General features: G+C 47.0%; 1 protein-coding gene across 1 annotated transcript in view; it reads left to right on the top strand.

Moving 5' to 3' along the window:
* CLSTN2 (calsyntenin 2) overlaps positions 1–12640 on the top strand; it is a 428729-nt gene extending 416089 nt beyond the window's left edge. Inside the window, exons 15-21 of the mRNA XM_012558038.1 lie at positions 1265–1413; positions 3769–3992; positions 8454–8624; positions 9131–9276; positions 9406–9529; positions 10292–10476; positions 12437–12640. Coding sequence (XP_012413492.1) covers positions 1265–1413; positions 3769–3992; positions 8454–8624; positions 9131–9276; positions 9406–9529; positions 10292–10476; positions 12437–12640 — 1203 coding nt within the window. The remainder of the gene's footprint in view (positions 1–1264; positions 1414–3768; positions 3993–8453; positions 8625–9130; positions 9277–9405; positions 9530–10291; positions 10477–12436) is intronic.
* Positions 12641–13971: the final 1331 nt, after the last annotated feature.

The raw sequence follows: 13971 nt of genomic DNA, 5'->3' as shown, positions 1-13971 counted from the left end.
GAAAGTCCCAGGTTTCCATGCTGTTGGATGAATTGAGGAGCAGTCCAAGGCCAAAGACAAAAGCAGTGAAGGAGCCAAAGTCCCAGGTTTCCATGCTGTTAGCTGAGGGAGCAGGTGGTCCATGGGCTGAGAGTTGCTGGCCAGGGCCACACGGGTAGCACAGAGCATGGGCCACCCCTCACCAAGGGCTGAGCTGCAACAGCACTGTGACTGGGTTTTCTGAATATGATCCTGTTGCTCAGGCTGATATTATCAGGAGATTATAATTCCTGGGGCAACCTCCTAGGGAAGGATCCTGTCTTAGGCTAGGTTCTCTAGAGATGCAAAACCAATGAAACGTAGAGAGAGAGAGAGAGAGATTTATCTCAAGGAAATGGCTCACGTGGTTGTAGAGGCTGGCAAGTCCCAAGTCCGTGGGTCAGGCAAGTCCGTGGGTCAGGCTGGAGGCTTCTCCTGACTCATGTAGCTGCAGGGGCTGACAAACCCAAGATCAACATGTCAGACAGCAGGCTGCTGGCTCACAAGTTGCAGAGGCTGACAAATCCCAAGATCGTCACCCGATACAGCAGGCTGCTGGCTCAAGTCTCAAGAACCGAAAGTCAGGTGATGACAAGCTGGATGCAGAATCCAGAACAAGCAAAAGCCAGCAATCCTTGCCAGGATATCCATATATATTGGATACAGGTCACACCCCTAAGGAAACCCCCCTTACAACTGATTGGCTGATCACATCAGCTCACATCATGGAGGTAATTACGTTATATCACAAAATGGAGGATAAATACATCATTACATAACCGCCAAATTACATCATTATCCAAGCTGACACACAACCTTAACCATCACAGGTCCCAAAGCCCACCAGGGAGCAACAGAAACTGCTTGAGGGGTTAAACACAATCATCTGTGCACACAATTACTTTATTTGCTGATGCTTTGGAGATGACCGTAGTGGCACAAACATTTAAGTGCTCAACTACTAACCAGAAGATTGGTGGTTTGAACCCACCCAGAGGCACCTGTAAAGAAAGGCCTGGTGGTCTGCTTCCAAAAGCTCACAGCTTTGAAAACCCTGTGGAACACAGTTGTACTCTACACACATGGGGGTCACCATGAGTTGGAATCAACTCAATGGCAACTGGTTTGGTTTTTTTTGGTTTGGTGGTGGCCTTAATGCTCTTTTCATGGAAATGGAAGATTTCCATGGGACTGTGTACATCATTGCTCAGTCTCTCCATGATTCCCGACCTCCTCTGTCTTCTAGTATCACTTCAACCCCTCGCAGTCCATCCTGGTGATGGAAGGTGACGACATTGGGAACATCAACCGCGCCCTCCAGAAGGTCTCCTACATCAACTCCAGGCAGTTCCCTACAGCGGGTGTGCGGCGCCTGAAAGTCTCTTCCAAAGTCCAGTAAGTGGTCACCCTGGGTCCAACCAAGACAACAGGGATGGTCCCTTGAGAATATTCCCTTGCAAAATAGGGTTCCATGTTTTCTGCTGTCGTCAGCTTTTCTGCTTTCCCAATGAGGACACGTCAATGGATCTGTGTTTTCATTTTAAGGAAAATGTTCTGTTATCTTGCCAATGCAAATTCACCTTTCTTTATTTTATACTGTATCTGATCTAATGCCTAGAAGGTATTGTTTCCTATAAAGTCCCAGAGATCTGGGTTTTAAGTGTTCTGATTTAAGATACAGGGTCTGGTGCTTAACAAATGTTTATTAAATTGAATTAAATTAATCAACCCAGCTTTTTAGAGCCCCTAAATCCAGCAGGTATGCAAGAGAAAGTGATGTTATGGTTCTTACCCTCAGAGAGCACAGTCAAATTAAGGAGATGAGACTATTACAGAAGCCTTTGGATACCTCACTTGCTGGCCTGTCATTGCTTCTCAGCCACAGCATGCACCTGAGAGGGCAGCTAGGTAGGGGATCTCAGAGGGACTCCTGGGAGGTGGAAGCAGCATCTTCAGGCACCTAGAACCAGGGGAACAACTTCTAAAGGGAGGAAGAAGGGTGGGAAAGATAGGCTTTCTGCCTGCCACTTTGCTGGGGCCTGGGACAGATGTAATGATAAAACCCACAGGTGGCCATTACATTCAATACTTCTAGAGCAATGGAGAAGGGGCACCTACCTTCACACTACAAACCACCCCTGGAGGTCTGGGGGGCAGGGAGCAGTATCTCCATGTCAGCTCCATACTGGAGTGAAGGAGAGGGTCCCAGGCTGGCCAGTCTCCAGCTCTGAGACCAGGCTTCTGTAAAGTGGCCAAGAAAGGGGGGTGCTCTGGGTTGATGTGGCAGAGATCCAGAGAAAACTGGGAGCAGGAGCCCACCACAACCCCAGCAGTCTCACCCACCCCATAGAAGGGGATGGAGTGGCTCAGCACAGGGTCCAGCTAGATAAGCCTTTCCTGAGGAATTTTCCCAAGGGACACAAGAGGATGGCTGCCACCATCTGAAGCCCACCCAGGATTCCTAGAGCATTGTCTGGACCCTGGGATTCCCCACCTCAGCCTAGGTCTTTGGACTACAGGACCAGCAGAGAGTGCCAATGGCACACACACCCTGATAAGGTCTGATGAGAGAGTCAGATCATACCAACATTTCCTGAGCTCAGACCATGATCCAGGCCCTGACTCATCTTCTTTTCTATACACCATTTGCATTTAATCCTTACTGTTATAAGATAGAGGAGCCCTGGTGACATAGTGGTTAACAGCTCAGCTGCTAACCAAAACGTCGACAGTTCGAATCCACTAGCTGCTCCTTGGGACCCTTATGGGGCAGTTCTGCTCTGTCCTCTAGGGTTGCTATAAGTCAGAATAGACTTGATGGCAATGGGTATCATAAGATAGAAGGAGCCCTGGTGGTGCAAATGGTTAAGCACTCAACAACTGTTAACTGAAAGGTTGATGGTTGGAACCCACCCAGACAGGCCTAGTGATCTGCTTCTGAAAAGTCACAGTCTTGAAAACCCTATAGAGTAGTTCTACTCTGCACACATGGGGTCTCCATGAGTTGGAAGTGATGCGATGGCAACTAAAAACAACAATTGTAAGATAAGGAGTACCTGGGTGGTGCAAATGGTTAATGCCCTCAGCTGCTAACCAAAAGGTTGGAGTTTTTTAGTCCCCTCCAGAGGTACCTCAGAAGAAAGGCCTGGTGATCTACTTCCAAAGAATCAGCCACAGTTCTACTCTGACACACATGGGATCAACATGAGTTGGAATCCACTCCACGGCAACTGTTTTTGTTTTTTATCAGGAAAAGGAGCAAGATTACAATCACATTCTGCCCTACACCTGGGAGAGGCACACTTGTGTGAGATCCTCATAGAGACACAGCACACACACTGCGGAAGGAGAGTTTTGCCGTGGGGTCTCATTTAGTAAGACGGCTGTAGCCAGCCAGTTAGACAGTTTGCTTACCAAATACTAATGCACATAAATAACAAGCCACTGCTACCTAATTAAGGTTGCCATTGATTACTTGTTTAAAGGATAATTAAAGGTTTAACGGTTACTTGTTGCTCATATAGAAATTCCCGTTTCTCCCAAGAGCCAATCTTTTTTAAGTTCCTAGATTGCTAGTAGTTTTAACTATAAATGTAGCTTACAGTTTGAATGTCTGCCGACATCTTTGGAGACCCTTAGGCAGTGAAGATGCGCCGTAAAGAACTAGAGGTGGCAATTCCTTGTCCTTAGTGCTATGACAGAGGGTTTCATCGCGGGCTCTTCCTGCCATGACAGAAGCTGTTTTCCCAGGTGCTTTGGAGAAGACGTGTGCATCAGCATCCCCGATGTGGATGCCTATGTAATGGTTCTGCAGGCCACCGAACCCCACATTACCCTCCGAGGCACAGATCGCTTCTGGAGGCCTGCCACGCAGTTTGAAAGTGCCAGAGGGGTGATCCTCTTCCCAGACATCAAGATCGTGAGCACCTTTGCCAAAACTGAGGCCACCAGGGACTTGAAAACCACAGGGACAGGTACAAATGGGGCTGTGGGGAAGGTGGGCCTTAATTTCCTACAGCCTTGTGAAATCATACTTCAAGACAGTGGAACTGTTCACCATAGCAGGGTAATTTATAATGATGTTGTTGTTAGGTGCCGTTGAGGTGATTCCAACTCATAGCGACCCTACGTACTACAGAATGAAACACTGCCTTGTCCTGCGCCATGCTCACAATTGTTATGCTTAAGCTCATTGTTGCAGCCACTGTGTCAGTCCATCTCATTGAGGGTCTTCCTCTTTTTCGTTGATCCTGTACTTTACCAAGCATGATGTCCTTCTCCAGGGACTGATCCCTCCTGACAACATGTCCAAAGTATGTAAGATGTATTCTCGCCATCCTTGCTTCTAAGAAGCATTCTAGCTGTACTTCTTCCAAGACAGATTTGTTCATTGTTTTGGCAGTCCATGGTATATTCTTCACCAACACAACAATTCAAACGCATCAATTATTCTTTGGTCTTCCTTATTCATTGTCCAGCTTTCACATGCATATGATGGGATTGAAAATACCATGGCTTGGGTCAGGCGCACCTTAGTCTTCCAGGTGACATCTTTGCTTTTCAACACTTTTAAAGAGGTCTTTTGCAGCAGATTTGCCTAATGCAATGTATCTTTTGATTTCTTGATTGCTGCTTCCATGGGTGTTGATTGTGGATCCAAGTAGAGTGAATTCCTTGACAATTTCGATCTTTTCTGCACTTATCATTTTTATAAGAGCAAAAAAAATTTTTTTAATTAAACAAAAAACTCTGGAAACAACCCAAATGGCCCACAGGAGAGGAATGGCTTAGCAAATTATAGCACACCCATGTAAGTGTTATGAAGTTGGAGGGAAGGTGCCGTGCTAAATGATAAGTGCAAAAAAGCAAGGTGCCAAATGACATAGTATCCACACACAGAGTGATCTCAATCATGGAAAGGAAAAAGAATGCCTAGATATATGCCTGATGCAAACAATGAGACTCTGAGAATCACAGTGACAGCCAGTCTGTCTCTGCCACTCTCCGCTTTTCTGCAGCTGTAAAAAATGTTCTATAATGACCATGTATTATTTTGATAATGAGAAGAAAAGCTAAAGAAGCACAACCCAAAATATACATATATATATGTAGCCGCATCTCTACTTATATACAGTCAAAGGTAGGTGTCATTTCAGCAATAGTACTTGAAGCTCCCAGGAAACTTTTATTTCCAAGAGTTTCATTATTGGGAAGGTTGTTCAGTGAAAGTAATGAATTATCTGCCAGGGAGAAGCATGCAGTTGCACTGAAAGCCACACTATATGCTGGTAGTGAAAAAAGAACTGAAGGAAGGAAAGGGAAGAAGGGGGAGGAGGGAGAAAGGAAAGGGAGGGAGAGAGGAAGGAAGGAGGGGAAAACCTTTCATTTGTTACTCAGGGAAATATCTGTTTGAGAACTGTCCTTTGCTGCCTTTTCCAAGAAAATACTTTCAGCTCTCCCCCACCCCCCACTTCCAAAAGTGGCTGCTAATGATGTGCTGGCGCCAGTGGGCCTGAGTCCTTGAAGGGCTGCTTCTATAATAATCCTAATTACCCATTGCCTTAAACCACTCTGGTCCCTGGTGAATGGGGTGCCTGGCGAAGCAGCCCTTCTCAGCTCATAAAAATAGATGGTGTTTTACCACCTGTCCGGGCAGGGCAGTTTTCCTACTTACATGCCAAAGTGCATTAGGTCTGTGCTCTTCCGTCTTCCTGTGTCCTCATTTGTAACTAAAATCAGAGTGAAAAGGAACGGCCTGAACCTCGGTGGTTGCGGGCAGTAACAGAGTGCATGTGGATTCACTCCGCCTGACTCCAGCACACAGGCAGCACGGGGAAAACCAATTATCTGGGCCCACATTTCACCTTCTGTTTATGAGAGGTGCATGCAGGGCACATAGCCAAGTGCCCTATAGCTATTATTCTTTAAATTTTAGTCTCGTTGTTAGAGTCCTTATTATGGGTGCCTCAAACAAGCTGCCTACTGGCATTTGCCACCGGGCCTCAGTGACCCACCCTGCATCCTCTCTTGCCCCTGCTGGCTCATTCTTTATGCTTTCAGTGCAGCCTTCAATTCCCTGCACACCCCACCCCTGTTCACAGCTCTGTGCCCTGGCCTGGAAGGTCCCTTTTACTCCCCTTCCTCTTCAGTGCTGGCAAACATCCCCACCTTCATGACCTCCTCCTCCTGAAGGCTTTCCCGCTACCTCCCGTACCCCAGGCGAGTGAGGTCTCCTGCTCTGTGTGCCCCTTCCCTCTAACACAGAACATGTTTTAGTCCTGATGGTGAAGATCTGTTTACTGAACCAGAACAGGAGCTCCCCAAGGGCTCAACCATGGCTGATTCACCTCTAAGCCTCTGGTCCCAGCACAGTCCCTTCAACACAGTGGGAATGGAGGAAACTGTAAACGCAAGATAATGCCCATCATGCAAGCACAAAAGAACAGTGAGAAAAGAGCAGCGATAACACGTACTCTAGGAGATATGGTTCCCTACGAAGCGTGAACTCCCAGTCAGCCTCCATGGAGGTAGAAACAAGCATGATTAAGAAGTTGGTCAAAAAAAACCTCAAAAACTATGAGCGGGCCATTTGAAATAGAGATATACATACACTATTGTCTATGATAGGCCTTGCCTCAAGTGTATATTATTGTGGTTTTATATTTTGCTAATAGTAGCAAAAAGTCATTGAGATTACCAAGCATTTAAAAATTAAGCATACAGAACATTATTTATAATACATATCCAGTGAGAGCAAGGTGGTAAAGTGGTTAAGAGCTCCAGTTGCTAACCAAAAGGTCAGCAGTTCAAATCCACCAGCTGCTCCTTGGAAACCCTATGGGGCAGTTCTCCTCTGTCCTAGAGGGTTGCTATGAGTCAGAATCAACTTGATGGCACGCCATAACAACAGTGAAAGCAAAAAATATTTTACTATCATTAAAAAATTAAACAAAATAAAATATATTCAAAATTATTCCCTTGTCTTTAATTAATCCTTTTTAATTTCTATTTTCTTTAATTAATCCTTTTTAATTTCTATTTTCATAACTGTTTTATAATGTACAAAATATATTTGTCCATGTATATACTCTATAAATAAATATGTAAAAAATGTACAAAATATATTTGTCCATGTATATACTCTATAAATAAAGAAATATGTAAAAAGCCTAGGTTCACAAATCTTTCAATTAAGAGGTACAAAGTCAAAGACATTTGAAGACTCCTGACCCAGAGGTTAAGAGTTTCCAAAGTGGAGCCAGAAGAACATGGGTGCTATTCTGCTTCTTTACCTACTATTATGTGACCTTGGGCAATTCAGTTCACCCCTTTAACCTTCTATTTCCTCACTGGTGAAGTAGGGTAATAATAATAGTACCCCCTTTTCATGTTTCTTGGAGTCCCTGCGTGGTGCAAATAGTTAATGCGCTCGGCTGTGAACTGAAAGGTTAGAGGTTCGAGTCCACCCAGAGGCAACCTGGAAGAAATGCCTGATGATCTACCTCTTAAAAAGTCAGCCATTGAAAACCCTACAGAGCACAGTTCTACTCTGACACACATGAAGTCACCGGGGCTCAGAGGTGACTCCATGGCACCTGATTTTAACATCTGCTGGGATCATGTTTGCCCTGACTCATAGCAAGCACTTCATAAATACAAAGCACTTTTTTTAAAAGTGGGATTTTACTTCAGGACTGCCAACCTCTGTTCAGCATTCAAACACTCAGATATTCCTTTGTGGCATTTAGAGCCTCAAAATCAGACAAGGACAACTGGACTGACCAACTCACTAATGTGCCTCCTGGGGAACATATTTCCTTAATTATTTAAATATATTAGCAATCTAGCTCCATTTGAGCAATATGTATTAGTAACCACTCCATGGCAACCCCTGGGTTCAACACTGAGGACTGAGTCATAATAAGATGGTGCTTCTGCCCTTGAGGACCTCAGAGTCTGGTGGGGGGGATGGATACACACACACACACACACAATGATCACATGGAGAAAGCTACAGGGACATGGCAGAGGGGCATTTATCTCTGTCCCCAAAATAAGAGCTATTGCTTACTGAGCACCTACTATGTGCCAAACACTGTTTGTTTTTACTCCTCTCAAGACCCTTGCCCTCTTTATGGATAAGGAAACTAAGTGGTAGGTAATTTCTCTAACACTATACAGCTTCTCAGTAGCAGAAGCTAGCATTTCAATCCACATCTGTTTGACTAAAGTATTCATGCCCTTCCCACTAATTCATGCAACCCAACCTCAGAGGCTGCCTGGACATACTCTCAGCCCATAGTCACGTTAATGGTGAACACTTAGGCACCACAGCCAAGCAGTGGAGCCAAGCAGGATCCCCCTGCCCTAACCCATGGGCTAGTGTCTGAGCTCTTGCTCATGCCTATGTTTTCCATGTGTCTGTCGTTCCACAGCTCCCAAATACACAGTCTTAGAAGAAATGCTTCACAACTTAGATTTCTGTGATATTCTGGTACTTGGAGGGGACTTGGACCCAAGACATGAGTGCTTGGAGCTCAACCACAGTGAGCTCCACCAGCAACACCTGGAAGCCACCAACTCCACCGCAGGCTACTCCATCTACGGTAAGTCCATGCTTCGTACTCGCACCCGCACCCCAGTGGCCTCTTTTCAGAATAGCTTTTTCCAAGGAGTCATGAGTATGATGGCAGCTCTGTCACCCATGGAGAGGCACTGAGAAGCCCCAGGGGTCAGCTTGGAGTTCTTGACCTCAGAGCATAAATTTCTAGACCTTCTTTTGGTGAGTTACTCTAGCATCCTAAAGACCTGTCCCCTATCCCGTCTCTTGGGTAAATCCGTAGAACTAGGTGGATGCCTTCTCTTACAGTGTTTGACTTCAGCAAATGTTATCGCAATGTTTGGCACACTGAGGCCAAACATCCCAGTCAGAGCCCAGTCTATGTAGAAATGTCATGCGTGGATCAGTTGAATTGACTCCTTGGAATTTCTGCTTCTGTACATTGTCTGCCTATGAACAACTCAAGCTGTTACCGCTGATGTATTTAGGCAGTCCATAAGCCCCAGCCTAGCTCCCCTGGCTCCTGATGACAGGTGTGGTCTCTCGGCACAGGTGTGGGCTCCATGAGTCGCTATGAGCAGGTGTTGCACCATGTCCGCTACCGCAACTGGCATCCAGCTTCTCTCGAGGCCCGGCGGTTCCGGATCAAGTGCTCCGAACTCAACGGTCGCTACACCAGCAATGAGTTCAACCTGGAGGTGAGTGAGTCCTGCCTTTGTTAGGGAAGCCCAGGCTCGTCCATTCATGCCCTCGGTCATTCAGGAGGGCTGCTGCAACTGGCCTACCTGCCACTCCTGGTCAACAGCACCTCCCCCTGATCTTCCCAGGTCGGTGTCTTCCATGAGGTCAGTGTCTCAGACAAGGAGCATGTCAACCACCTTATCGTGCAGCCTCCCTTCCTCCAGTCCGTCCATCACCCCGAGTCTCGGAGCAGCATCCGGCACAGTTCAGGTAGGGCACCTGGGAGGAGTGACCTCAGGACAACAGGTGGCTATTGTGACTCAAGAAGATCCACTAAACAGACAGTTATAGTGCAGCAGCCATGGGTGCCCAGTGCCAAGGGAGGGAACCCAGTGATCAAGAAAATGTAGGCCCTGCCTCTGGGGCACTCAGCTTCAGTAGAGCCAGGCAAATAAGGAAGAAATTACACACAACGTGTAATAACAGAGGTTTGTACAAAGGGCTGGGGCAAAATTTTGCTAGGCCTTTCAGGCCTAACTTAGAGCCACATCCTGTATGAAGCTTTCCCTGACCCCTTACACACACTCACACATAGATGTGCACACCCTATTGCAAAACCCCTGCCCGGACTTCTGTTTGACCTCTTGCCATAGTGTCACTGTCCATCCCTACTAAACCCCATCATCTCTGGTGTTTGGTGGGTGCTCCCCTATAATTTGAGAAAAGAAGCAAGGGATAGGAGAGACTAGCATTTATTGAGCACCTATTATGTGTCTAGTCATAAGCTTGGAAAGTCACGTAGGTTATTTCATTTACTCCTCACATGTACCCATGGGATAGGAATTATTAAGTCCATTATATAGATGATGAAAGTGAAGGCCAGCAGGAGAAGCTGCTGGCCTAGAGTGCCACAGCCAGGAAGTGGCAGGGCAGATTTTAACCTACCCACAGATGTTATTTCACTTATGCTCCATCCCAAGAATGAGCTAGGCCTCTGTTCACATGCCGTGAGTGGTTCCTTCCTCGTTTCAGTGGTCCCAAGCATTGCCACGGTGGTCATCATCATCTCCGTGTGCATGCTCGTGTTTGTCGTGGCCATGGGTGTGTACCGGGTCCGGATTGCCCACCAGCACTTCACTCAGGAGACTCAGGCTGCCAAGGAGGCCGAGATGGATTGGGATGACTCTGCACTGACTATTACCATCAACCCAATGGAGGTAAACCTCACCCAAGGGCTGGGAGGTCCAGGCAGGATGCCTTCTCCTCTTTACCCAGCTCAATCCTTCCTGTGCTTCAAGCCTAGGCTTAGTCCGCTCCTTCTGGAAGCCCTGCCCCAACTATCCCAGCCCCACTGGATTGTCGCCTCTCTGTGCTCCTCTAGCCCTCTCAACCAGAAGGGATCATACTTTCCCACCAGCTGCATTCACTGATTAAAACGTGTGAAGTGCTCTCATTCCACAAACAGATCCAGAAATGTCTTAAGGCAAGCAGCCACGTGGTATCTATCCCTTGCCTCCCCTGTAGTATTTCGCTCAAAGCTCAATCACACTAGGAACTCTGTATTAAATTTCTTGATTAACAGTGTAAATGAGATGACTTCACTCCAGAACATCCGCAGAGCTCACTTCAAGGCTTGGAGTAACTTAAAAACACCACCACTACCACCTGCTATTTCCTGAGCACCCATTACGCCAGACACTGTACAGGGTGCTCTCTATACACCCCCTCTTTTAATCTTCTACCTGCTATTTCCTGAGCACCCATTACGCCAGACACTGTACAGGGTGCTCTCTATACACCCCCTCTTTTAATCTTCCCAACAACCTGTGAAGAAGGAGTCATCATGCTTATATACCAATCTGGGAACCGACTCAGACGGGAAGTCAATTGCTCAATCACACAGCTGGTAATGACAGAGCCAATATGCAAACTCAGAGTGGCCTAATTCTTAAGCTCATATCCTTCCAGTTAGCCAACAGCTCCCAGAATCTATCCGTGGTATCCAAGGCCCCTGCCCTAAACATGTGGAATCCCAAGGGAAGCCACTTACATCATGAACAGGATTTGGGAAAGGCAGAGGTAGAAAAGAAAGCATTTCAGAAGGGGATAAAGCACAGTGAGGACACACATCATTTGTTGCCTAGTTCACCAACTCAGAACATAAAGCCAGATGTAAGATTTAGCTGGGAAAGGCTCTCAACCACCAAAAAGCTGCGGGGGGGTAGGTGGGGAGGAAGGAATGTGACTGGAAAAGAGTAGGGTAGAGTCCAAGGACGCAAGTCAGGGAGTGAGGGACAGGTATGGAGAGTGGTGGGGACCATGAACCTTTCTTTTCCAAAAAAAATATTTTTGAGTGGCAGCACATGTGAGTCTTGGCCTAAAAGGTGTTCTGCTCCCAGGGACATTACAGTCCCACCTGGAAAGGGGTACAAGCCTGTGTCATTCTCTCACTGAGAAGCAAACACTTAGACCTAGGGGAAAAGAAAAACAAAACAGTTGCTGTCGAGTTGATTCCAGCTCATGGTGACCCCATGTGTGTCAGAGTAGAACTGTGCTCCAGAGGGTTTTCAGTGGCTGATTTTTTGGAATTATATTGCCAGGCCTTTCTTCCATGGCACTTCTGGTTGGACTCGAACCACCAACCTTTTGCTTAGCAGCCAAGTATGTTAATCATTTGCACCCCAGGGATTCCTAGACTTGGAAAAATTCATGCAAATAGGCTCTCTAGAAAGTCCAGAAAACACATTTTGTTCTGAAAGGGTCACTAAATGACAGGTGGGATTGGCTTAAATGTCTAGTGTTTAAAACACAGAACATTTTACCTTGAGCCCATGTCTTAGAATTTACTGCTGTTATATTTTTGTTCTTAGCTCTCTGATTTCCCTTTCACCAGAGAACTTAACTTTCATAAAACCCTTAAAGGGAAAAGAATTCCAAACCAAACTATACTCATTGACATCAAGTCAATTCCGACTCATAGCGACCCTATAGGACAGAGTAGAACTGCTCTATAGGGTTTCCAAGGCTGTAAATCTTTACAGAAGCAAACTGCCACATCTTTCTCGGAAAGGAATTCCAAGGGGCCATGAATGTTTCCTTACGAAGGGAGAAACATAAGATCCCAAATAACCTCCGCTCCACCGCAATGAATATGCTCCTTCTCTCCCTGAAATCCAGAAACATGAAGAACCAGGGCGTGGAGAGGACGAGACTGAGGAAGAGGAGGAGGAGGAAGGAGAGGAAGACATAAGCTCCGGCAGCAGCGACTCAGACGACAGTGAAGATGACGAGGAGGAGGAAGAGATAGGCCGAGGCAGACATGGGCAGAGAGGCACCAGGCAAGCCCAGCTGGAGTGGGATGACTCCACCCTCCCCTATTAGTGCCCCGGCTGTCTGCGCTCAGCCCACATGTCCCTTTTGTAAACCCCAACCTGGTGTCTGCCTGAGTCTGTCACGCCTCACCTCTGGTTTCTGCGACAGGTCTGGGAAGGCCTTCCCCAGCCCCTTGGAGCACACCTTTCACTCCTCGGGTACTCCTCATGTCCCAGCCCTGGGATGGGCCCAAGAAGCCCAGCGTCGTCATCAGTGGGACTTTAGGTTGGACTTCATCCTGTAGCCCCCACTTCTCCTGCCCTGGCTTCATCCAGTGTCCTGTCACCAGTTGCGGAGCTCTGCCTTTGCTCTTTTCTGCGGGGAGAGCTTCAGCCTTTCTGTCACTCACCTCCCCCAGGCTCAGTGTTCCCAAGGCCCTTGGGTTCCAACTCACTGAGCGTGTACCCGACTAAATTGTCTCCCTCCACACAGACCAGCAGGTTCTCCTTATGCTGACCCTCCAGGTTGCTTCATACAGGGAGGGTAGCTGAACTTCACACACCTAAGGTCTTATTACTTAACTCTTTGAAGGAAAGTCCTTGTTGAGGCCGAATTAATTTATAGGAAAGGGTTCACATGTACATGCACACACATACACACACACCCCCAACAGTTTGGAAGGCCTCTCCTTTTGCTCCTTCTGAGGCCACATAAGCTTTTACGAAAAGTCAGAAACCAAGGATAGGTCTTTGATCATGGCAGGGCCCGGTCCACCGCCGAGCTATCTCAGCCGGGCAGCCTGATCAGCTGAGGGCCCTCACCACATGAAATCACGGGACCAGGAAACCATCCACACAGGCACTGTCCAAGGTGACAGCCTAGCAGCTAGTAGGCAGAGGAAGGCTGATGTTATAACACAGCTGGGCTTCGCCATGGGAGCAGGTCAGGGAATCAGGGGTGGAGGTGGCTGGGCTCTCTCCCAGGCTGGATGGCGGCCCGAAGTTGACACGGCTCCTCACCACCTCATCTCATGCCCCTTATCTCCTATTCCACACTGTTTGTCCTCTGGAGAAAATACACTCCACTCAGATGTTTTAGAACTCAAGTGTGTACTGCTCTGAGTCTATAATGAAAGTCTGGAAATTTCACTGCTAGGAATTAGAAGGAATTAGAAGGATACTTGGGATAATAAATAACAGCTTCTTTCTCCTCATAAAAGGAGCAACCCTTCGGGTGGAGGGCAAATACATCCAAAACCTAATTTCCTTCTTTTTTAATAAGGAAGTCATTTCCATCTCCATCCTAACATGGACACCTTGTGATGAGAATTGTTGCTACAGTAACTGGCCTGTGATCTTTTGTGACCAAGAGGCTAGCTGGCAAGAATTAAGGCTTCCATG

Source organism: Trichechus manatus, unplaced genomic scaffold, assembly GCF_000243295.1.
Source record: "Trichechus manatus latirostris isolate Lorelei unplaced genomic scaffold, TriManLat1.0 scaffold00132, whole genome shotgun sequence".
Classification (NCBI taxonomy): Eukaryota; Metazoa; Chordata; class Mammalia; order Sirenia; family Trichechidae; genus Trichechus; species Trichechus manatus.
This window is presented reverse-complemented; position numbering and strand designations above follow the sequence as displayed.